At 44.3% G+C, this 25,915-nt stretch overlaps 2 protein-coding genes across 2 annotated transcripts; one reads left to right on the top strand and one right to left on the bottom strand.

Moving 5' to 3' along the window:
- The first annotated feature begins 1,477 nt into the window (after positions 1-1,477).
- Positions 1,478-21,903, top strand: LOC109901727 (brevican core protein). Its single transcript, XM_020497699.2, has 14 exons — positions 1,478-1,689; positions 7,109-7,191; positions 7,573-7,959; positions 8,826-9,000; positions 9,153-9,280; positions 9,369-9,662; positions 9,778-11,304; positions 15,748-16,887; positions 18,845-18,952; positions 19,081-19,239; positions 19,786-19,868; positions 20,130-20,274; positions 20,383-20,565; positions 20,718-21,903. The coding sequence occupies exons 1-14, from the start codon at positions 1,685-1,687 to the stop codon at positions 20,843-20,845; spliced, it is 4,545 nt and encodes a 1,514-aa protein (XP_020353288.2). The 5' UTR covers positions 1,478-1,684; the 3' UTR covers positions 20,846-21,903.
- Positions 21,904-21,929: 26 nt separating this feature from the next.
- Positions 21,930-25,558, bottom strand: LOC109902028 (hyaluronan and proteoglycan link protein 2). Its single transcript, XM_020498082.2, has 6 exons — positions 25,370-25,558; positions 25,105-25,209; positions 24,527-24,883; positions 24,231-24,347; positions 23,929-24,111; positions 21,930-22,676 (listed from the first exon to the last, which is right to left on the bottom strand). The coding sequence occupies exons 2-6, from the start codon at positions 25,181-25,183 to the stop codon at positions 22,399-22,401; spliced, it is 1,014 nt and encodes a 337-aa protein (XP_020353671.1). The 5' UTR covers positions 25,184-25,209; positions 25,370-25,558; the 3' UTR covers positions 21,930-22,398.
- Positions 25,559-25,915: the final 357 nt, after the last annotated feature.

Here is a 25,915-nt window from a genome sequence, read left to right as displayed (position 1 = left end):
TCCATACCTCTGGGCCTGCAGTCCAACAGCGGCGTCCGTTCCACTGGCTTCCCAGCACCCATGTTGACCATCCCGCACCATGCCTATATGTTAAATTCCTTCACAGCCTGCCACTCAGCCGCAACTGTCAGCTGAGCAAGGCTATGAACAAAGCGGTATTCACCCTCCCCTCTTACCAAGACCTCTTACTCAGCACTACTACTATGCTACACCCACTTTTCTAACTTCTGTCTGTTTATACTGTTGGGCCATTAAAACCTCTGTGGGTGGCCAGCATCCACCCTCTGTCCACAAGTGGTGAGCATAGCAGACATGAATCACGACTCTGACTCTGCAGCCTGTCCACGAGAAAGCAAGGTCCTGCTTTGTGTCTAGTTGGAAATCTGTACATAATCGTTTCCCACGTACTTTCAACCTGTATCATGTGTTTAACTTATAGGAAACGGTTAACTCTGATAGCTGTGAAAGGACAAATAGTTCCTCCACACACTAATATTGTTGTGCAAGTAATCCAATACAGGTCTTGATGAATCCATAGAGATTTAGTTAAATTGGGAACTGAAATTGCATAAGCATCTAAATGGAACTCAAAGCAATGTGATTGTGACACTTTGTTAGGCCTTTCATGTCGATAGGTTGAGCAAAAACATCTGCTATCATCCACGTTAGTCAAGATTATCCCAGATTACTAACCCTTAATCAATCCCTTTGTGCAGGGGTACATAATGAGGATAATGTTAGATTGTTCACCATTAGCTGTTAACCCTCAGTCTTGCATGAATTACTAATTTCTTGAGAGCCTTGCAATATTTCAGGGGAGCTTGTAGGAGGAGTATTTTAATGAAGATTCCCTCTCACCTTTTTATGAGTGATCAGTGATGGTCATAACTGGTTATATTCTTCATGACAGGCAATGAATAGGCCTAATCAAATCATCATGATATGTTCTCTTCTCACTGAATGTGCAGCATGGAAACAAATAATTTGTGGTTTACAAGTTTGGTTGATAAATTTAAACATTTATGCAAGATTGCTCTAAATAAAAATTGAAAGATTGAAAAACCAGCAGACTGAAGTGCTGTTTTCTTTTAATTGTAGTATCGGTAACTGGAGTATTTGAATGGGCGCTGCTGGTAGCCTATAGGGCTCACTTCAGCATTCTCAGTGGTGCCCTCTGCTGCAAGATGGTGTGGGATCATGCTTTTCACATGTGTTGCTTATCGGACCGCAAAGCATCCTGAGTCCTGCTTTGACAGACTGACTTGCAACTTTGAATTCAGGCTATTGACTTCTGATATTATTTTCCCATAAAGTGATTCCTTCAACCTGCATCCTTGTGAGTGATTGATTTGTCTTTTCGTTATCCCCCCACATCCCCCTTTCTCCATTGTCCCGCAAATGGGAAAGTGTTCTTTGTCGGAGGAAGAAAGTGGGCTGTTCAAGATTTTGGTGTGCATAATTCTCTGCCCCCCAATCCCTCTTTACTTTGCTTCCTTCGCTGGCGGACGGAGCTCAAATCGTTCTTTAGCTTTTTCAATTCAACGTGGGGTATCCTCGTACCTGACAACTCATTGTCTAATTTCATTCAAATTTGCTGGACAAATATTTATTAGAAGTTGCACCTGTCGAGTCTGCTTCAAAATACAAAGGTACACAGAAAGGATCTTTTGAGTGCGTCGTTTAAATGAGGTAGGTGATGGATTTGTCAATCATATATTTTTGGCATGTCCTTGATAAATATAAGAATACATTTCTGTCGCAAAATAACACGTTTTGCTCATCAATTAGCCAACAAATGTTTTTTAGTTGTATAAGTCAAACATAAATTCCTCAATACATTTTGCCATAATTAGAGCAAATTAGAGACATTTTCGAAAAACGTTTTAAATAATACAGCCTATTTTTCGTCAAATATATATTTTAAATATTTTCTATTACCTCTTTTATCCTACTGTTAATGCTATTCTGTAGGTCAAAAGGACCATTTTATGGACGTTTTTTGATATAAAGTTATTTTGACTTACCCTTGAACCCACAATCTCAATTATGCAATGTAAAATAACATTTTCTTCATGCATTGTTTTCTGAGCACAGTTAAGCAGGATCCAGACAGATTGTACCTGCTATAGTGCTGTGTAAGGATTCCCTCCAAACTGATTTTATTAAGTAAATCATACTGGGCATGGGGCAATGCACACTGTTGTTGCAGGCCTACTTGTACCTATAGAAATACATGTTGTACTGTACTCCAAACTGGCTACATATGGACATTCTGTGACAGGGAATAAAGCTTATTTTCCCCAACCAACTACTGTATTGACATTAATACCAGTGGCTTTGTTTAAAAATATTGATTAAGACATACAGATCTCTGAACTGGAAAGGGAAAGGTGGATACCTAGTCAGTTGTACAACTGAATGCATTCAGCTGAAGTGTGTCTTCTGAATCAGAGAGGGGCAGGGGGCTGCCTTAATCGACATCCACGTCATCGGCGCCCGGGGAACAACTGTGTGTCAAATGCTTGGACCTTTTGATGCCAGGTGATATTTGAGTGGGCTAACACAGATGTTTTGTGGAATGGCAAGTGATAGTTACGTTGGAACAGGTAGCTAGCTAATTGCTCTACACCTGTCACAGTCAGCATACATATTTTGCTAGTTTTCGTCATAGTGAGGGGCACTTACAATGTTTAGCCTATTTCAAGTGATTGGGTTCCACGCATGACATTTCAGTGTTGATTTATCAACACTTCTGTTTCTAAGTTGATGTTGTCGTTTTAAAAGAACATCGACCCATACAGTACGTTGACCTAGTTTAGTACTATGCCCCAATCAGGACCTGTCTGATACAATATGTATGTCAACAAGCCTTGTACTTTTACAAGATGCTTTGATGCTGTGGTATCTGGGTTATTCTTCTCAGTTTGACTAACCCACGCAAATATGACTGTCCATTACAAATGTGATATCACTGGTTTCTAAATAGGTCTTTGTGTTGTTGACTGAAGAAAGTGGACTGATTTGGTGACCTGCTGTGAGAGTTGCCAGAGTTTGCCTTGACAGTCTCCCATAAGCCCTTAAAGCGCTCAGAAGCCCTACATTTCTGCCTAATCAGCCCATGGCACAGGCTACAAATGGGCCAAGGCCCCTGCCCCCCCATCCACCTCCATGAGTCAGTTCCTTTGGCTGGAGTGGCTAACGCTAATAGCAATATGGCTAAAACCACTCCTCAGCTGGACCTTCTGTTGTGTCCTGCCCTGCTGGAGGGGCACTGCTGAATCACACCAAAGCTTCCTTCCTGCTGACTTTTTCTCTCTGTCTCTGTCTCTCTCCTCTCTTAGTGCACTCTGTACAGTTTTGTCCCCCTATCTCTCTCTCCCTCATAGCCCCTTTCTTTCTCATCCCCCCCCCCCAACTTTGCTTCCTGCCAGCCCGGGCCTGTGAGGGGGTATGGGTTGCCCCTAGAGATGGGCAGATGGAGTCATTCGAGGTAACGTGAGGCAGAATTGGAGGGTGGGTGTGGTGGTGGGGTGGAACGAGGCTGGGTAATGGAGGGTGGCAGACTGGCAGAGGTGGTGGTGTGTGTCGAAAATAATGACTAGGACAGCTGGTGTTTGATAAGCTACAGAGGAGAGAGGCTGTGTGTGTCAGGTGTGTGTGTTCATGTTCACAGTATCTCATTCTATTTGACCATAAAGAGTGACGTATCATACCATTACATAAGCCAAAATATAAATAATCTGTTACTAACCCTCATTGATTCAGTTCAAGAAAGCATAAGTCCACTTACAGAGGTACTTCCACACTCACACGCTTCCCCCTTCCCACCACCATCATCCCCATCACCAACACTGTATACTGCAGTCCATCAGCCTGAAATTACCTTTCTTGGTCAGACCAAGGTGAAGTCATTGGTTATTCCAGCCACTTGTGATGCAGGTCTGAGGTTGCCTGGGATGCGTCCTCCCCTCTCTCTCTCCCCAGAGGAAGCCCTCTCCCTCTCTCCTTGGAGTATGGAAATGTGGTTGTGGCTAAGGGCCATGTGCCCAACACAACAGGGAAGAAAACTACTGTGTGTGTGTGTGTGCGTGTGTATGTTTCCGTGTGTTTATGTGTGTGTGTGAGAATTTGGCGGTATGAACAAAAATCCATATCATGATACATTTACTGAATTATCATGATAAGTTGAACGGTAAGTTTACAACATTAATGTGCACTAGTTACTTTTTTTTATATTACACTTAAAACTACTTCTACCTCTTTGAATGTTGTGGCTACCATTGTGCCGTTTCATTTCAAACTTCACATTTCTCTAGTAAAGGCTACTTATCATTATTATCGATAGCAGTAAAATGCCCTCGAGGAACGGTTGGTTCGGTCTGTATCGATCATTTTGGGGTTTATTTGTGTGTGTGTGTTTGTGGATATTGGGGGGGGGGGTTTGGGTGTTGGGGGAAATGAACACATATCAGTGCTGTCTGCTTATATACTTTATTAACAGTCAAAGGATTGAGGAAGATTGAATGGAGGGTAATTGAGGAACCGGACAAAAAAGACTTCATTCTCCTAGAAACCGGAGCTGAGACAAGTAGGGGAGGGAAGGCTGACAGGTTGACGGTTCATTTGCTTGTCCACATTCTCACAATCTACTGTTATGGATACTGCCACAGATCCATCAGCTCCCCAATTTAATTTCAACCGACAGTTATGATGTGGATGATTTACCCAATGATGTTCTTCACAGGTTCGAGACAGTTTCGTTCATGTGCAATTGACCCACTCTTCTATCATCACCACTCCTCTACTGTACTAGTCGAGATCACACTCTGACAACCCCCATGTTTCCTAATGGATTTACAGTTTATGTTATGCAACAGGTCACTGAACATCAAACTTTGAAAACAGAGTTTTACACTGGAACATTGGGTAATTGATCATAAAGCGCCGTCGGATTACTACAAAACCAACAATAATTACTGCCTTGATTTTGAGTGAATTTAGTTCTTCTTGACCTAATTCCAGTTCCTGATGTGATTTTCCAAAATATCAGGATTCTATATAAAAGTGAAGCAACAATCCAGACAGGCAATGTAGTGTATAGGTTGAGATTCTCCTCCTCTAACCTCATCACTGGTTGCTTGTAAAATAGCTTGTAAAAAAGAACAAAGGGTATGGATGCGACGTTTACAGTAAATCAACAATCTACTGTGGGCTGTCAGTAGACATTCCATCACTTCCTCCTTAGACAAACTTTAGGACATCAAGACATTTGAACTACAGGGATATATCTGCAGATAGAATAGTCATTATAAAGATAATTGGCCTGATGATACATGAATGCCACCTTCTGTGCTAGATAGTTTAGGTTGAATAAATAATTCAAATTGAATATATAGCCGAAGTTAGACTTGCATTTGAATAAAGGCAATTTACTGTAGTGCACAAAACATTAAGAACACCTGTTCTGGCCATGGCATAGACTGACCAGGTGAATCCAGGTGAAAGCTATGATCCCATATTGACGTGTAGACAATCAGTATAAATGAAGGGGAGGAGTTAATTAAAGAAGGATTTTTAAGCCTTGAGAAAATGAAGACATGGATTGTGTATGTTTGCCACACACAGCGTGAATGGGCAAGACAAAAGATTTAAGCGCCTTTGAACGGGGTATGGTAGTAGGTGCCAGGCGCAGCAGTTTGTGTCAAGAACGGCAACACTGCTGGGTTATTCACGCTCAACAGTTTCCCATGTGTATGAAGAATGTTCCACCACCCAAAGGACATCCAGCCAACTTGGAACGCTTTTGACACCTTGTAGAGTCCATTCCCCGGCGAATTGAGGCTGCTCTGAGGGCAAAAGGGGTCTGATCAATAATAGGAAGGTGTTCTCTAATTGTGAGTGATCACTAAAGCACCCAGTGCACTGGGTTTGCAGCGTTACTGCGCAGATCATTCACCAAGACATCCTGTGGGGGGGACTCTATTCACATTACATTTTTGCACCCTCTAAGAAGCGCACTGCTTATTTGAATACACCGGCCTGCTCAGAATGGGTAATGTGGCGGTCCTATTGAGTCAGTGGGGGAAATGTGTAGCTGTGTCTGTGTGTCTTTGGTGCGTGGGTAATGTTAATGGGGTGGGGGTGGTTGGGATTTAACATTTAGGTTGCTAAAAGGGATATAACGATGATAAAGCAGTGGAGTTGGAGAAAGGGCTTTGTGCCATATCATCCTGGGGGAATTTGTGGGACATCAGAATTCTGCTCACACTCGAGAGCTCCCAAAGGCTGACTCATGCCAGCTGGATAACACCAAGGCCACACAGACAGTTACTCTTTAACACACTTTAGTTGACTGATGCAAAAAGGCACATGCAGTGCACAGCTACTTTACACACACACACACACACACACACACACACACACACACACACACACACACACACACACACACACACACACACACACACACACACACACACACACACACTATCTGACTAATGACACTCCCTGACTTAAAGAGATTTATATACACATGCAAAACACAAAACCCCACAAAGACATATCCATAGACTCATCAATTAACTTATTGGATGCTCAACAAAATTCTGCAGAACTAAAGAACAATCCCTCACACTTGTCATACAAATACATTTGTCAAAATGAAGAATGAATATTTGTTATTTCAAAAGGACTTCAGCTTGATCAGGACTGACGTTGCATGTGATGGATTAACACACCGTCCTATCCGTTCTCAAGGTCTCTGCTAAATGACAGCGCTGATGTCTTAGCCACGGCTTTTACTTTACGGTCGCTGAGGTGGTTGGTGAAAGCTGGCCACTTGCCACTGTCTAGTAATATACTCTGAGGTTGATGAATGACTGTAAGCATGAATCAATATTTGTATATGTCTTATCTTGTCTCCAGGTATCCAAAGAGGCCACAGGACCCTCTGAGAGTTATTGAGGGAGTCATCCCTACTTCTTTTCCTCTTTCTCACTTTCTTTACAGCACTTCTCCATTTGTCTATTAAGCTTTCACGATAATGATAATGTCTTTATCTCTTTGTGTCTCTCTCTCCCCCCCACCTCTCTATTTCTCTCTATTGCAGATTGGAGATGCTCCTGTCTTTGCTGCTGTGTGCCATCTGTCTGCTCATCCTACCGTCCTCCTCTACCCCCAGCCAAGCCTCAGGTGCGTGACCACCCTCCGTCAGCCTCGGCTATACTGACATCCATTCAATGATCTATGACATTTGACTTCTAAGGGTATAGGGGCACTTTCTAATCACTCCCCGGTCATTCATCATTTTTGCTGACACACACTCTGGAAACTATTTTAGATGGTGTGACTTTAATAGCAAAAATCAAGGTTAACTGATGTGCACAGGTGTGAAGAGGAAGTATCTCATCCGGTATTTGTTTCAACAACACCATGACGGCAAATGGCAACTGGCAAGACTTTTAAATGGGTTCCAGACTTTAACAAAAAACATAAACTGCAACCTGAGACAACCTGTGAACTTTTTGACTGTATAAAGTCAGCAATTGAACCCCTTTGGTCTGCTCTCTCCAGATGACTCCAGACTCCTACAGGTGACCATCCCTACGACCCCTCCCTTATCTGCCGTCTTGGGGGGCTCTCTTACCCTACCTTGCCTGGTGTCTCTGTCCCACCCGCCCCCCAACACGAATGGCCGCCACGCCGTCCTCTCCCTACCCAGGGTCAAGTGGAGCATGCTGTCCCAGGGGCACGAGACTGAGATCCTGGTGGCCCGAGGGGACAGGGTGAAGGTCAGCGAGGCATACAAGGACAGAGCCTCCCTGCTCCATTACGCTTCCTCCCCGGCCGACCTCACCCTGAGGCTGGATGGCCTGCAGTACAACGACTCTGGCTTCTACCGCTGTGAGGTGCAGCAGGGCCTGGAGGATGCCGACGGTGTGGCTCAGGTCAAGGTCAAAGGTGAGGCCAGGGGTTGAAGTCATAGATGTTGGGGATAAGCCAGAGTTCCTGACCTATGACAGTAACAACTCAGGAGTGTGTGTGTCAATGCTTGTATCTCAGCAGGCAGTGAGCCAGTCAGAATTGTCAGTCACAGGATGGCTCTAGGAGAGACAGAGAATGTCCTACAAAACACAGCATAGACACTGACTGTACATTACCACTTACACGGAGTATACAAATCATTAAGAACAGCTGCTCTTTCCATGACATAGACTGACCATGTGAATCCAGGTGAAAGCTATGATCCCTTATTGATGTCACTTGTTAAATCCACTTCAATCAGATGAAAGGGAAGACTCAGATTAAAGAAGGATTTTTAAGCCTTGATACAATTGAGACATGGATTGTGTATGTATGCCATTCAGAGGGTGAATGGGCAAGACTAAAGATTTAAGTGTCTTTGAACGGGGTATGGTAGTAGGTGCCAGGCGCACCAGTTTGTGTCAAGAAGGGCAACGCTGCTGGGTTTTTCACACTCGACAGTGTGTACGTGGGCCAGAACCCTTGTGGAGACCTTTCGACACCTTGTAGAGTCCATGGCCCGACGAATTGAGGCTGTTCTGGTGCAACTCGGTATTAGGAACGTGTTCTTAATGTTCTGTACACTTATTGTAGACTTCTGTCCCTTTATAATGTCATACAAATTCTGCTGAGATGAATTGGTTGTCCCACCCTATGCACCCAGCAAGTAATAGATTATGGATTGCCTGACCAGAGCAGTTTATAACCTAATAAATCAGATACAGCCTTCCCTTGTGAATGTAGCTGTAGTTCACACAAAATACTGAATCTGAAATAACGTCAAGACTGTGGACCTTCAACAGGGGTGGTGTTCCACTACCGGGATGCTTCCAGTCGCTATGCCTTTACCTTTACGCAGGCCCGGGACGCCTGTGAAGAGATCGGGGCTCACATCGCCACCCCAGAGCAGCTCTTGGCAGCCTACCACAGTGGCTATGAGCGGTGTGATGCGGGCTGGCTCTCAGACCACTCAGTGAGGTAAGGGCCACAGGCAGATAAAAGACCGCTGTGAATGTTCTCTCATATCAAGTGGACACAGATAGAGAGATGCTTTCATCCACTTCAATAGACGTTCCCCTTTGTTATAACAGTTGTATAACACTATGTGATATCAACACTCTTCTCCACAGATATCCCATCCAGATGCCACGAGAGGGATGTTTTGGAGACATGGACGGGCATCCTGGAGTGAGGAACTATGGGCTGCTGGAACCTGATGAGCTGTACGATGTATACTGTTATGTGGAGAACATAGAGGGTAGGAAAATATGTTATTTATTGGAGTGTTTCATGAATTTGATCAAGTGCAGATTATTACAACCTGACTTCTCCCTCCATGTCTACAGGGGAAGTGTTCCATGGCTCTTCCCCCCGAAGTTTCACCCTGTGGGAAGCTAAGGCCTATTGTCTGGCCCAGGGAGCGGAGCTGGCCACCACAGGTCAGCTGTATGCAGCCTGGAATGACGGACTGAATGCCTGCAGCCCGGGGTGGTTGGCTGATGGGAGTGTACGCTACCCCATTGTCACTCCCAGGGAGCGTTGTGGTGGAGGGGAGCCTGGGGTCAGGACTGTCTATCGCCATTTGAACCAGACAGGCTTTCCAGAGGCACACACTCGCCATGACACTTACTGCTTCCGAGGTAAGAGGTTTTGAAAGTATTGCTGGGCTTCAGTAGTGGCATCCCAATGCAGTTCCTACGGTATTCTAACTCATCCTCTGGCCTAACTTTGTTTTGTTGCCCTTGCATCTGACAGGCAACAGCAACACTCACACCGAATCTCCCCATGATTACCTGGCAACAGAGCCAGAGGACATCGGCCAGGACATTGTGACGCTGTTTGAGCCTCTGGAGGAATTCAGCCTGGGTCAGGTGACGGAGCAGGTGATGAGCGAAGAAGTTCAGGGCTACCTGACTGCACTCCCTATTCCAGCGGAGCAGCACCCATCAGAGCATATAGAGGAGCAGGGGGCTGTCCCTGGAGAGCAGTACCCAGAGCAGGGGGCTGTCCCTGGGGAGCACGGAGAAGAACAGTGGGTTGTTCCTGGAGAACACGGAGAGGAGCCGGGGGCTGTTACTGAGGAGGCGTACATCAAGGAGGACGGAGAGGAGCAGGAGGCTGTGCCTGGGCAGCATAGAGAGGAACAGGGGGTTCACCATGGGGAGCAGTACCCAGACCAGCCTGGAGAGGAGCAGGGGGCTGTCGATGGCCCAGGCCCTACTGTAGTCTATCACGAGGAGCTACCCTTTCCGGTTGAACCCCAAGACCCATTCACCCCCACATCCTTCCCCCAAGACCTGGAGCCCACAGAGGACACCTGGCAGCTGGTGAAAGAGGTCAGCAACCCAGAATCATATCAGCCTGCCACTGAGGAGGCAAACTTAGATTCAAACTACCCAGTCACACCCTATGATGAGCTGAATGCAAACCCAACACTGTATCCACCTTCTCCCGAGACAAATTATGAATCAGATGATCTTACAACTGCTCATGAAGACAACATTGGTATCCCCGATCCCTACCAGCCCTCGTTAGAGTCAAACATGGAATCAGGAGAGCCCTCTATAGAGGGTGTACCTGGGACTGCTCTGGAGGCCCCCGTGCCCACCACAGCATATGAGGAGGTGGACAGGTCCAGTGATCCACATCCCATGCCTGGCACAACCCCTGAGAGTGGTGAGCCAACAGAGTCTCAGTATGGTATTTCAGAGGAAAGCCAAATGCAAACAGAGATCACCCAGGAGACCGAACACTACACTTTTACCTCTGAGACCACAGGCTCTAATGTATCAGGAGTTGAAGCCACTACTAGTTATGACAGCTCTCCAGAGGAGCAACTGGAAAGCGGGCTGCCCATACCTCCTGAGGAGGACCACTCCGGAGATGAGCATGCCATCCAGGTGGAGCATGTCACGGACACGGTCTACCCAAGCACCTCTTATGACCTCTCAGGAGGGTCCATCAGGCCTGAGGGAGCCATCACTGGGGGTGTTGAGGATACATCTGTATCTTCCACTTCACCTCATGAGGAAACGGAGCTCTTCCCTGACCAGTCCACCACTCAGCCTACATACTGGGAGAACACACCTGAATACCACCGAACCAACTCTGTGGACCACAGTGCCAGTGTCCTTCTCCCTGAGGAGCATACCACATCACTGGACTCATTGGTCTTCCAGACAGAGGAGAACAGTGGCTCTGCTACGGCTGAATCAGGAGACCTGGCTACCCTAAGCCCTTTGGAGATGGACCCCTATGAACTGATCCCTACCTCTGAATATGGTGAGTCCATAGAGAAGCCTTTTTGTGTCGTTTAAAAAAAAAACACTTTTCTTTATGTAATGTACTGAAGATTTAGTGCAGTAAATATTTAATGGTATTGAATGACATAAAAAGCATGAGCTGGCGCACCCCCAAAGAATGTGGTGGAGGTGCTGACTAACGGCGAGTAAATTGTACTCATTTAATTTGATGTAACCCTTATTTTACCAGGTAAGTTGACTGAGAACACATTCTCATTTACAGAAACGACCTGGGGTATAGTTACAGGGGAGAGGAGAGGGATGAACGAGCCAATTGGAAGCTGGGCATGATTAGGTGGCTATGAGGGCCAGATTGGGAATTTAGCCACTGGGGTTAACACCCCTACTCTTAACGATAAGTGACATGGGATCTTTAGTGACCACAGAGAGGACACCCGTTTAACGTCCCATCTGAAAGACAGCACCCTACACAGGGCACTATCCACAATCACTGCCATTGGGATATTTTTTTAGACCAGAGGAAAGCATGCTTCCTACCAGCCCTCCAACACCACTTCCAGCAGCATCTGGTCTCCCATCCAGGAACTGACCAGGACCAACCCTGCTTAGCTTCAGAGCCAAGACAGCAGTGGGATGGAGTGTGGTACTCTATAAAAGGCTATAAAATTATAGGCTATAAATGTTTTTTTTTTAAGAGAGTCGCACAGACTATATACCAGCTCCAAGTAATTTATTGGATAAACTAGCAACATTTCAGCATCACTTTGCCTTCAGGGTAATGTCATGAATGCTTGAACGTGAATGTCTACATAACCTGCTTCAAGCATTCATGACATTACCTTGAAGAAGGCACAGTGATGCCGAAACTTTGGTAGTTTACCCAATAAATTACTGGAAGCTTGTACAGTATATAGACTGTGCGACTCTCTTTCAAATCAAATCAAATCAAATGTGATTGGTTACATACACATGGTTAGCAGATGTTAATGCGAGTGTAGCGAAATGCTTGTGCTTCTAGTTCCGACCATGCAGTAATATCTAACAATTTCACAACAACTACCTTATACAAGTGTAAAGGAATTAATAAGAATATTCTTATTAATATGTATATATAAATATATGGATGAGCATGGCTGAACTGCATAGGCAAGATGCAGTAGATGGTATAGAGTACAGTATATACATATGAGATGAGTAATGTAGGGTATGTAAACATTATATAAAGTGGCATTGTTTAAAGTGACTAGTGATACATTTATTACATCCAATTTTTAATTATTAAGTGACTAGAGATTTCAGTCAGTATGTTGGCAGCAGACACTCAATGTTAGTGATGGCTTTTAACAGTCTGATGGCCTTGAGATAGAAGCTGTTTTTCAGTCTCTCGGTCCCAGCTTTGATGTACCTGTACTGACCTCGCCTTCTGGATGATAGCGGGGTGAACAGGCAGTGGCTCGGGTGGTTGTTGTCCTTGATGATCTTTTTGGCCTTCCTGTGACATTGGGTGCTGTAGGTGTCCTGGAAGGCAGGTAGTTTGTCCCTGGTGATGCGTTGTGAAGACCTCACTACCCTCTGGAGACCCTTACGGTTGTGGGTGGAGCAGTTGCCGTACCAGGCGGTGATACAGCCCGACAGGATGCTCTCGATTGTGCATCTGTAAAAGTTTGTGAGTGTTTTTGGTGACAAAACAAATTTCTTCAGCCTCCTGAGGTTGAAGAGGCACTGTTGCGCCTTATTCACCACACTGTCTGTGTGGGTGGACCATTTCAGCTTGTCCGTGATGTGTACGCCGAGGAACTTAAAACTTTCCACATTCTCCACTACTGTCCCATCTATGTGGATAGGGGGGTGCTCCCTCTGCTGTTTCATGAAGTCCACGATCATCTCCTTTGTTTTGTTGACGTTGAGTGTGAGGTTATTTCCCTGACACGACACTCCGAGGGCCCTCACCTCCTCCCTGTAGTGGTAATCAAGCCTGCCGCTGTAGTGTCATCTGCAAACTTGATAATTGAGTTGGAGGCATGCATGGCCACGCAGTCATGGGTGAACAGAGAGTACAGGAGAGGGCTGAGAACGCACCCTTGTGGGGCCTCAGTGTTGAGAATCAGCGGGGTGGAGATGTTGTTTCCTACCCTCACCACCTGGGGGTGTCCCATCAGAAAGACCAGGACCCAGTTGCACAGGGCGGGGTCGAGACCCAGGGTCTCGAGCTTAATGATGAGTTTGGAGGGTACTATGGTATTAAAGGCTGAGCTGTAGTCAATGAATAGCATTCTGACATAGGTATTCCTCTTGTCCAGATAGGTTAGGGCAGTGTAATTGCGATTGCGTCATCTGTGGACCTATTGGGGCTGTTAGCAAATTGGAGTGGGTCTAGGGTGTCAGGTAGGGTGGAGGTGATATGATCCTTGACTATTCTCTCAAAGCACTTCATGATGACGGAAGTGAGTGCTACGGGGCGATAGTAGTTTAGCTCAGTTACCTTAGCTTTCTTGGGAACAGGAACAATGGTGGCCCTCTTGAAGCATGTGGGAACAGCAGACTGGGATAGGGATTGATTAAATATGCCCGTAAACACACCATCCAGCTGGTCTGCGCATGCTCTGAAGACGCGGCTAGGGATGCCGTCTGGGCCGGCAGCCTTGCGAGGGTTAACACGTTTAAATGTTTTACTCACGTTGGCTGCGGTGAAGGAGAGCCCGTAGGTTTTGGTAGCGGGCTGTGTCGGTGGCACTGTATTGTCCTCAAAGCAAGCAAAGAAGCTGTTTAGTTTGTCTGGGAGCAAGACATCGGGGTCCGCGACGGGGCTGGTTTTCTTTTTGTAGTCCATGATTGACTGTAGACCCTGCAACATACCTCTTGTGTCTGAGCCGTTGAATTGCGACACTACTTTGTCTCTATACTGACGCTTAGCTTGTTTGGTTTCCTTGCGGAGGGAATAGCTACACTGTTTGTATTCGGTCATGTTTCCGGTCGCCTTGTGTCACGTTCTGACTATTTTTTTTGTTATGTCTTTGTTTTTAGTATGGTCAGGGTGTGAGTTGGGTGGGTAGTCTATGTTCTTTTTTCTATGTTGTGGTTTTGTGTTTGGCCTGGTATGGTTCTCAATCAGAGGCAGGTGTCGTTCGTTGTCTCTGATTGAGAATCATACTTAGGTAGCCTTTTCCCACCTGTGTGGTGTGGGTGATTGTTTTCTGTTATGTGTATGTCACCTTGCAGAACTTTTTCATTTCGTTCTCCTTTGTTATTTTGTTGAGTGTTCTCTGTTTAATAAACATAATGATGAACACTTACCCCGCTGCGCTTTGGTCCTCACCTCATTCCAACGACGAACGTTACACCTTGCCCTGATTAAAAGCAGTGGTCCGCGCTTTCAGTTTTGCGCGAATGCTGCCATCAATCCACGGTTTCTGGTTGGGGAAGGTTTTAATAGTAGCCGTGGGTACAACATCACTGATGCACTTGCTAATAAACTCGGTCACCGAAACAGAGTATACATCAATGTTGTTGTTCGACGCTATCCGGAACATATCCCAGTCCACGTGATCGAAGCAATCTTGAAGCGTGGAATCAGATTGGTCAGACCAGCGTTGACCAGACCTGAACATGGGCGTTTCCTGTTTTAGTTTCTGTCTATAGGCTGGGAGCCACAAAATGAAGTAGTGGTCAGATTTGCAGAAAGGAGGGCTTTGTATGCGTCGCGGAAGTTAGAATAACAATGATCCAGGGTTTTGCCAGCCCGGGTCGCGCATTCGATATGCTAATAAAATTTAGGGAACCTTATTTTCAGATTAGCCTTGTTAACATCCCCAGCTGCAATAAATGCAGCCTCGGGATATGTGGTTTCCAGTTTACGTAGAGTCCAATGAAGTTCTTTCAGGGCCGTCGAGGTGTCTGCTTGGGAGGGATATACACGACTGTGATTATAATCAAAGAGAATTCTCTTGGTAGATAATGCGGTCGCCATTTGATTGTAAGGAATTCTAGGTCAGGTGAACAAAAGGACTTGAGTTCCTGTATGTTGTTATGATCACAACACGACTCGTTGATCATAAGGCATACACCCCCGCCCTTCTTCTTACCAGAGAGATGTTTGTTTCTGTCGGCACGATGCGTGAAGAAACCAGGTGGCTGTACCGACTCTGATAACGTATCCCAAGTGAGTCATGTTTCCGTGAAGCAGAGAATGTTGCAATCTCTGATGTCTCTCTGGAAGGCAACACTTGCTCGGTTTTCGTCTACCTTGCTGTCAAGTGACTGGACATTGGCGAGTAGTATACTCGGGAGCGGTGGGCGATGTGCCCGTCTACGGAGCCTGACCAGAAGACTTTATTAAATTACATAAAACATTTGTGCATATGTAATGTGTGCTACATTTTTTTTAAAGAGCTGAACACTCAAGTGTGGACAGGGTTACACTAACTGTAGGCTTGAATAATGTTTGTGATCTGTTTCCTGGCAGCTTATGACCCCACTCAGGAGCAGTCTGGTGTCACGTCACCCGACTCCTCTACCGTAGATGACCATGTGGAGCAGGAGGCAGGAGGCACAGTGGACTCATTACCAGAAGTTTCCAATGGTTCCACTGACCAGGATGAGCACACTGACCTGGGTTCAGTTCCAACTGACGAAGTCCTTACAGTTATTTATGACACTGACTCTAGTGAAGCCTCTGGGGTCCACAAGGGAATGCTTGACATTACCCTTTTGACATCCCCCATACCTATAACCTATTCGCCCCCGACCCAGCGTTCCATGGAAGCAGGGGCCAGCTCCCCAGGTGACTTCATAACCGTCATCCCAGAATCAAGCGTTCCATCTGGGTTTGAACCCCTGGAGGAAGGGCTGGAGAAGGTGGAGCAAGAGGGGTTGGGTGAAATCCCAGAAGTAGTCGAAACTACTACCCCAGAGACAGCTTCTGGTGAGGAGGTGAGTGGAGAAGAGGAGAGTGGTCAGGAGGCGAGTGGAGGCAAGGAGAGTGGTCAGGAGGCGAGTGGAAATGAGAAGAGTGGTCAGGAGGCGAGTGGAGACGAGAAGAGTGGTCAGGAGGCGAGTGGAGACGAGAAGAGTGGTCAGGAGGCGAGTGGAGACGAGAAGAGTGGTCAGGAGGCGAGTGGCCAAGAGGAGGTGGAGTCTGGCCTAGGATCAGGATCAGACGAGGAGCACTCTGAATCTGCTGAATCTGGAGATAGCTCAGGGATCCTTGAACCAGAAGTCCCATACATGAATGAAACTGTCATTCCCATCAATGGCACAAATAGCACAGATAAAAGCGAGCCTGAGTCGAGCACAGATGCGCCTTCTACTGATATGCAGATCACGCTGCTCTCTGACTTGTCCCAGACCCCCCTGCCCTCCCCCACCATACCCCAAGAGTCCCGGGCTGATGTAAATCTGGAGTACAGTGGGGAGACCTCACTCACTGAGGACCCTGACTCCATCACTCCACTCACTAAGGAGCCTGAGGAGACCCCCAGCCCGACGCCCACCACAGAGGACTACGATGACCAGACTACGACGGCAGCACCCCTATATCCAGAGGACGTTGATGAGGAGAAACTGATTACCATTCCTACTACTCCAAGATTTGGGAACATTTCAGGTAACGTTCAATGTAACTCAAACCATGACAATTATTTGAATGCATGTGTTAATGCAAATCATAATTGCATACTTTCTACCATATACCTCACCTTAAATTACTCACTTGACTCTTGTATTTATTTTATGGTCTCATGCCTCCCCCACTCTGCTTAGTCATTAGAACGTTTTTAAAAAATGCATTCACATGGCAGTCAGAGTAAACAACTGACTCAGCAAAAGAAGGGTATTATCATTGTTTCTGTTGGAGGTAAACACACAGCAGGAGGAGCTGTCTCTGTTCATAGAAGCAAAGGATTGGGAACATGATATACAGTGAGCTCCAAAGGTATTTGGACAGTGACATTTTTAGTTTTTGTCTTGGCTCTACTCCGCCACCTTGGATTTGAAATGATGCAATGACTATGAAATTCTAACCACTTCTACATTAATGTGGATGCTACCATGATTACGGATAACCATGAATGAATTGTGAATGATGATGACTGAGAAAGTTACAGAGACATAGATAACATACCCCCCCAAAGAAAAAGTGACTCCAAAATGACACAATACATTATTTACCATTAATTTGTATTGGGCACAAAATAATCTGAAACTCAACCAAAACAAATGCATCCAACAAGTTTGTAGGGTCACAAGCTTGATGTACTGTATTTAGTCATTGGGTGCTAGGAATATGGGACCAAATACTAAACTTTAATACACAAGTGAATTTGTCCAAATACTTTTGGTTGCCTAAAGTAGGGGGACTATCTACAGAAAGTGCTGTAAGTTCACCCTATATTGATGAGATTACCCTTACATTAAAGCTTAAAGTCTGCACTTTAAGCTCACATTCATTGTATGTATTCAAAGTGCTGGAGTACAGAGCCAAAACAAAAATAAATAAAGGGGCAGTGCAGTCGAAACATGATTTCCTGTTTTTTTGTAATGATATTTCCACACTATGAGGTCAAAATAACACTCTGAAATTGTAAAAAAAATTATGATAATTCCATTTTAGTGGAAGAGCTTTTTGAAGAGGAATAAAACTTTTCAGGTGGATGGGAGTTTTTGGCCCACAGCATAACATCACAATCTGATCTGATTATTCTGACCAATGACCTGTCATCTTTTATTTGCATATGTATCCTCTTACTTTGAAGGGGCTCTAGAGTCTAGACCAGGGGTGGGAAATTCCAGTCCTCAAGGGCCTGATTGATGTCACAGTTTTTCCCCAGCCCTTGCTAACACACCTGACTCCAATAATCACCTAATCATGATATTTTGTTTAGAATGCAATTTGATTAATCAGCTGTGTTTGCTAGGGATGAAGAGAAGGTGTGACACCAATCAGGCCCTTGAGGACTGGAGTTTCCCACCCCTGGTCTAGACAATCATATCCGCCAAGCAGGGCTGTATATGTAAATATATTTCAATTTGTATCAACACGCTCACACGATCATACTGGGCATTTTAATGGCAAAAGGAGACTCAGGGACTTATTTTCATGAAATAAACACAGTGATTTATTAGACATACAGTGATGATTTAAAAAATATAATTAAAAAGGCTGCATGGAGGCATTAACAAAATGGCATGGTAAAAAAGAGCATGGAAGCATATGTGCTGAAAACATTTGAAAAGGTCACCTATGTGTAAAAGTTCCTCAGCACAGGGGCTTGAATAGGTCAAATTCTATTTTCTGTAAGCTGAACTCTCAGGCCACTGTAGGCCTACAGTCAGTCAGTCTGATGATGAGTACTGTTGGTATAATGGCTCCCTCCAGTGGCAGTCAAATAAATTCCCATGTAAATCAACAATAAAGTGATCCCATCATATCTGTCCTTTACATTGACACAATAAAGAGGGGATTCAAAAATGGAACACACACACACACACCAACAATATTTTAGATAAGTTGTTACTGCATTTACATTGGTGTCAATAGTTGTTCTCTCCTACCTTTGTCTCAGATTCCTGCCATGAGAATCCTTGTTATAACGGGGGAACATGTGTTGACAGTGGGTCTTCAACCAGGTGCCTTTGCTTGCCCACCTATGGAGGAGACATGTGCCAGACAGGTACAGTAACAGATTTCATGTTTTGTTTTCTCAAAGATAATGTTAAAACAATTAACATATCGCTCCCCCTTGTGTATATTTTTGTCTCCTCTGTGTGCATCTAACCTCTTCTTCGTCATGTTGGTCAGACCTGGAGGTGTGTGAGCCAGGTTGGGAAAAGTTCATGGGCTTCTGTTACCGACATTTCACCAAGCGCCAGGGCTGGGAGGTGGCAGAGCAGCACTGTCGTATGTGTGGCGGTCACCTGATCTCGGTCATGACCCCTGAGGAACAGGACTACATTAATGGTACAGCAGGCCTGAAAACATGTACTTTGATCTTGTAACAGACAGCTCCAAGTGCTCTGCATAACTTGACCTCTGTAACCCTCATCCGTGGATTGTTAAAACGGTGTAATTCAAACATTTAAATGGGGAAATGTGTTCATTTAACTCTTTGTCGTAGCTTTATTCAGTGTGAACAGAACTTACAGTCCCAAAATGAATAAACTGAATGCGTAATGAACCCTCTGTAACCCCAGTACCATCTGTGAGGAATGTTTTGTAAACTAAAAACAATTGTTTAAACAGATGGCTTTGACTGTTTAAGGTTGTATCGTCCAGAGAAGATGCAACGTTGTCTTCTTTCATGTTTTACCTGCCATTCACTCATTTTACCATGAAACATGGGAGGGCTTGGATGCCAGTGTTAGTATTATGTCTGGAAATATGGAGGAGATTATCTAGCATTCCTTAGTTGTTTCCCATGGCCTGTAGACTGACACTGACCCCTATCTGCTAGTGAGCGAGTGTTTGCAGGCCCAAAGTTACAGTGCGCTCTCTCTTTCCCTTTAGATAAGTACAGAGAGTACCAGTGGACGGGACTGAATGACAGGACCATAGAGGGAGACTTCCGCTGGTCTGACGGGAATCCTCTGGTAAATCTCAGATAGTCTGTGTATCCATGAAATATGTCTAGGTTCTCCATAAACATGTTATTTGCATGAACGTGCCTTTGGGATTGTATCCTATTGGTATACAGAACATCCTCACTTATGGTTTGTAAGACCTGATGCAAAAATGACCTCCTCCTGGTATGTGATCTGCTTCTCATACTACTTTTCAGCGACTTTAAATGTCAACTAACATTATTAAAACTCCCCTACTTCTTCATCCTACTTCCCATCTTTCTCTGCCAGTTGTATGAGAACTGGTACCGGGGCCAGCCTGACAGTTACTTCCTGTCTGGAGAGGACTGTGTGGTGATGGTATGGCATGACGGGGGGCGCTGGAGCGATGTGCCCTGTAACTACCACCTCTCCTACACCTGCAAGAAGGGCACCTGTGAGTACACATCCAAAACCACCACTGTAGTGTAGCATAGAAGTTGTCCTCAATATCTCAGTATAGTTTTAATGTATTTGCAATCCAAACCGCATTATTTCTGTTCAGCTTTCTGTGGCCAACCCCCCATCATTGCCAATGCCAAGGTGTTTGGTAAGTCGCCTCTGCGCTACGAGACCAACTCCAAGGTGCGCTACTACTGTGAAGAAGGATTCCTCCAGACACAGAACCCCGTCATTAAGTGCCTATCCAACGGCCAATGGGAGGAGGCTCTGATCACCTGTCACCCTGGTGAGGACAGACATTAATTCTATTGACTGACATACAACTAAATAAATGTATGATTTGTGGGATAGGTCTCTAATGTTATCATTGTATGACCCGCTTAAGTTATTTTATGCTCACTGTGATACTGACATGATGTACCTGCTATGTTTTTCCAGCCCTGACCAACTTGGCAGAGGGAGAGCAGAAGGTCACAACGCCACGCTATCAGAACGAGGGGGTGGAGGTGGTGGACACAGCCACGGAGAAAGCCACTTCAGAGTTCTGGGACATCAAGTGGAACTAATAAGCTCATCAAACTCAATATGCCCCTTCCCTCTGCCCCCTTCCCTGGAATCCTATGTTCCACTCAAAGACTGTCCAACCTTGTCCCTCCAACAAGGTGGAGCCTTGTAAAATAAATGTTCTCCCTGAGAACGAGTCATCACATTCCTGTCACCAGCTCTTTCCAGGATAAACCCATTTAGAACATCAACAGACTTGATCGATCACACTTACAAATAAGAGTACATAACATAAGGCCACTATTAGAGAAAATGGATCACATTTGAACAGTACAGTTTGTCATTGGAATGAGCTTTAACGAAGATGTCCCATCCATCATTGGGCTTGTTTGTTGCATGTGATTGTTGACTAGTGAAGTACTTCAATATCCACCTGTGCTACGACACTGTTGGATTACTGTATTTGACTGCTAGTAACATGTTTTATGACATGTTTATGATGGTATACAGTATGATTTTGATGGAGAGTTTTAGTAAAGTGCAACCTAAATCTCAACCTCAGCTGGTCTGACATTAACTGAAGCCACTTTCCCACTCTCTGCCACAAAGACAGAATTAAGATTTCCACTTTTGTATGCTTTTGTATAAGAAGATCTCCTTATCAATCCACATCTTCTCAATTCCCACAACCCAAAGCATTTTCTCAACATGTCCTCTTATGTGGTTCTTTGTTTTTCAGGTGTCTTAAACTTTAGACACAATATTAGAAGCCAATATCCACTTTAAAAGTACTTGGTTTGAGAATAGCCAGAATCCAAAGTTTGTTATTTTAAAACGTAATCACTAAGATACTAGGAAGAATATGTGAAAATGTCCACAATGGTATTTCAATTTTCATGCATCAATTACATCATTGTCTTAGTTCCAGTGGAAGTACTACTTTACGTTGGTAGTGTTTAACAGTAATCAAATAATTCTAATTGTTAATCCCATTTGTGACTGCACAATTACACAATGAACATGTTATGAAAGAAAAAAGGTCATTGTAAACTAATTAAAACTTAATTTTGTTAATGTAGTCTGAGTTATTGGAGAATAGAAAATAAATCTAATAAAACGATTACAATGTATTTATCCATGTGAATATAGTTGCATTTGAATTATATTTTAATGCCATTGATCAAATACACTTTCAAGATATTTTATTGTATTACAGTTATGGTCAATGCATATACTTTCTTCCATTCTGCTATTCACGCATTCTCTTACATCAGATAAGAAGCTAGCAGCATTTTATGAATTTGTCATTGTTTAATAACTTTCCTGTTACATTAGAATAGTGCTTCTTGGATAACAAAGGTTACACAAACACAGGGAAACATGTACAGCAGTTGTTACCTGTAGCAGTAAAGCTCAAAAAAGTGGCAGGCTTTTATTGATGTATCCCATGAAAAAAAGGTGTTAAACCTTTGAGGTTTCCTGTAATAACATATTGTAGTATTGCAGAAAAGCGTAATGAAACCTGTAGGGGACACTGGTAGTCTTCACAATGGCTGCGTCTTGGATCTATGAAGTCAGTGGATGTAGGCTCCACACGCTATGGGTCTCATGAAAGCTACCTGTAGCAGTAGGCACCATAGAGACGCAGGGTCTTGCTGGGGTACCCAAAGGTGCGCACCCCAGCCTCGGGAATACCGCCACAGCGCTCTCTAGGGGTGGTGATAGGGAAACGCACACTGCCGTCCTTCAACCAACCTCCATTACAGCGGTCATAGCTCAGGAAACGCCAGGCTGAATAGAGCTGTCCAACCAGAGCTAACTCTCCTCCCTCACCCCTGCACGCATGCACTGCCTCCCCAAATGTGAGTGGCCCTCCAACGAAGAACACAAAGCCTGGAAGAGAGGAAGGGGAATACAAGTTCTTTAACCTGCTAAAGCAGTGTTCGCCAACTAGCGGCCCGTGGTTCTATTAGGACTGCGGGTGATTTTATTTAGCCCCCCAAGTATGAGCCTTTTTATTTTATTGTTGGACATAAAAGACTGTAAAAACATCAGCAAATCAGCTCCAAGTGATTTCAATTTTGGAAATCTGTGATCGTATACAAATGTAAGCAAGGTTCAAAATGATTGTTTTAGTCAAATGTTATATCTGTTTGGGCTTCTTGCTGTCAATTGTTGCAGAACACAAATGATTTGTAAGTATGTCCCTGCACCCTGACCATCCGCTCAAGAAAAAAAATCATCCCTCTGCTGAATCTAGTTGATAACCCCTGTGCTAAAGCATTAGAAGTCATTTGTTGTCTCAGTCATTCTGGATCTGAAGTGTTGACATGCACTCACAACAATATCATGACTGTTATTTAAGTTAAGTATGGTGCTGTATCCATCCCTATATGGCAGTGATCAACTAGATTCAGCACAGATTTTTAAATAATGATAATAATTACAAATAGTTTGTAGACTGCAAATTGACCGCAAGAAGTCAAACCAGATATAACATTTGACTGAAACATAATCATTTCAAACCTTGCTTATATGATCACATACCTGTATATCTCTCTATTATGTGTGGGAATACTTTCAAACATATTTCCTAAATTAAAATGTACAGTATTTTATGTCCAACAATAAAGAATGTAAACTTATTAGGGAACCATGCTATATGGTAAAACCAATTCAACATTTCCACTGAGGTTTGTATTTTCAGATTACAGTGGATGTTCTAATGTCACTAAAGGGCAACTAGTTTCTCACAGATGGACTTGTTCACAAGTGGGTCTGAACAACAGCCTTTATTGTCCATTCTCATCCTCTCAGGACCATTAACGAGCCCACTCCTATGTATCGCCAAAGGTCACCCTGTTGCTATGGAAAGTTTACAGTCAGAATAACATAAGACTGTTCTGAACACAGTCTTTTGCCAATACTATAACATAATTGCATCCTTATTAATGTTTGATTAATATGTTGGTTCCAGACAATTTTTTAAATGTACCACATCGCCCAAATCCAATTGAACTCCTTTTATTCATTTTCAATAAGCAGCATCCAGAATTAAAAGGGGTGGAACTAATTTGGCACATGAAGACTGTCCTGACATTGCTATTTGACATCTTCACAAAGCACCAAAACCCACTCAGCTGACCTGTGGTTCTAGAGGTGAAACAGAAGGCATCAAAGTGGTCCCGGATCCTGTCCCGGGGGCCATAGCTGCGAATTCCAGGCTGCAGCCCCCCCCCACATTCTGCTCGTGGGTGCAGGATGGGGTAGTGGACTGTCCCATCGATGAGCCATCCTGCGTTGCACCAATCCAGACCCTCTGTCCAGGCTACACAATGAGAATGTGTTACTGTTTACTTAGTGAAAGTTAGCCTTACATAAACCTCTATGGCATCAGCAAAGTTACAGAGTAAACTGTCAATGTTTTACTGATTTAATATTGAATACCTTTGTATAGCTGCTTGAATGTGGCCAATGTGCCATCCTGTTCAACACAGGCCTCCTTAGCTTCCTGGTAGGTGAATTTGTAGCGGCCCTTTTTGCTCTGATATGGAAACACCATCCCTAAAAGTAAATAGAAGTTGTCTCTTTTTATGTTGATGTTAAGTCACACAACATATCAAAACATTTGTATGATTTTGCTTTTTTTTCTCCAAATATATTTTTGTCTGAATAGCAAGCTATACGGTTTCTTTACAACATTTGAAATGTTTAGAAAGGTTACAAGAATCATCTAAATGTACCTTCTATCCCCAATGTAATGATGACACTCTCATCCTCGATACCGTTGATCAGCTCACAGCGATATCTACCACCGTCTTCTAGTTCCAGGTTGCTGAGTCGTAGTGAGGCATCCATGACATGAGCCTTACGAAGCGAGGCCCGTGGCCCAAGCAGGCCATAGGGTTTGTGGGCTGAACCGTTTGTGATCATGACAATGTTCTCGCTTCCATGACGAAGTGGTTCCAGTTTTGTCCATTTCACCTTGTAATGGCTTGGTTTGAATCGCAGTACACATGGCAAAGTGGCATTTCCTCCCCGAGGGCTGGTTACTTCGGCATAAACAGGAGGCTCAAGCAGATACTTCAATTTCTTTGTTGCTGAGGGAATTAAAACAGCTTCCTTGTAGACTATTCCTCCATCATTCAACAATGAAAGTCACATACATTACATTGGGTTATTATTTTATGGTCATCATTAAACAATGTCACTGACCTGTAGCTAGTGGCATAAATTGAACAGATTCAATAGATGGATGCAATTCTGCATACTCTCCTGTCATAAGCTAAAATACCTTTTATACTCAGAAAATGATAAATACCTTGTCTGTTTGGGAGATAAATAGCAGACGTCCAACTGAAACAACTTGTGGTTAGTATCAAAATAGCAGCACAGTTCATAATGAAGCAAGTCACCCTCCCTCTCCCTGCAATAGAATAACGACATTATCTGATTTAGAATGGTTACATAATGTGGTAGAGCATTTTTGATTGTACTTAGAAAAACAGTTTTATACATCGAACATTTGCCCCTAGGAGGACCACAACAGATCAACAGACACCAAAAGAAAATCCCAAAGCTCTAACCTGTAGCAGTTGATGAGATGAGGATTTATTTTTCTCTTCAAAACAGTGGTGACTGATCACCTTTGAGGGTTATTCAGCCAAACATGACCGTTGGTTTCCCTGAGACCCTTTCTGCCACTGCAATTTCTCCCTCCTCCCTTTGACCTTCAAGGTCTCTCTCTCTCCCTCTCCCTCTCTCCCTCTCTCCCTCTCTCTCTCCCCCTCTCTCCCTCTCTCCCTCTCTCTCTTCTTCCCTCCCCCCCTCTCCCTTCTTCCCTCCCTCGCCCTCCGCTCCCTTCTTCAAGCGCCCTCTCCATCTCCCTTCTTCCACCCCCCCTCTCTCAGACCCTGTAAACAGGGTTGTTCTCCTTTCTGCTCCAGATGTTAATGAGGATGTGATCTGACAGGCTGCCATTGTGTCTCTCTCTGCCTCCATCCTCTACTTGTCAATAAGGGACACGTGAGAGGAAGTGAGGAAGAGTTGCCCGTTTTCAAAGGGTTTGAAACTATGTGTCTGTTACTGTATTTATGTAATAGAGAAACAGTTAGAGAAAGGGATATTTATAC

Source organism: Oncorhynchus kisutch, linkage group LG13 (assembly GCF_002021735.2).
Source record: "Oncorhynchus kisutch isolate 150728-3 linkage group LG13, Okis_V2, whole genome shotgun sequence".
NCBI classification, from domain to species: Eukaryota; Metazoa; Chordata; class Actinopteri; order Salmoniformes; family Salmonidae; genus Oncorhynchus; species Oncorhynchus kisutch.
The sequence above is the reverse complement of the archived record's forward strand: the minus strand, read 5'-3'. Positions and strand labels throughout refer to the sequence as shown.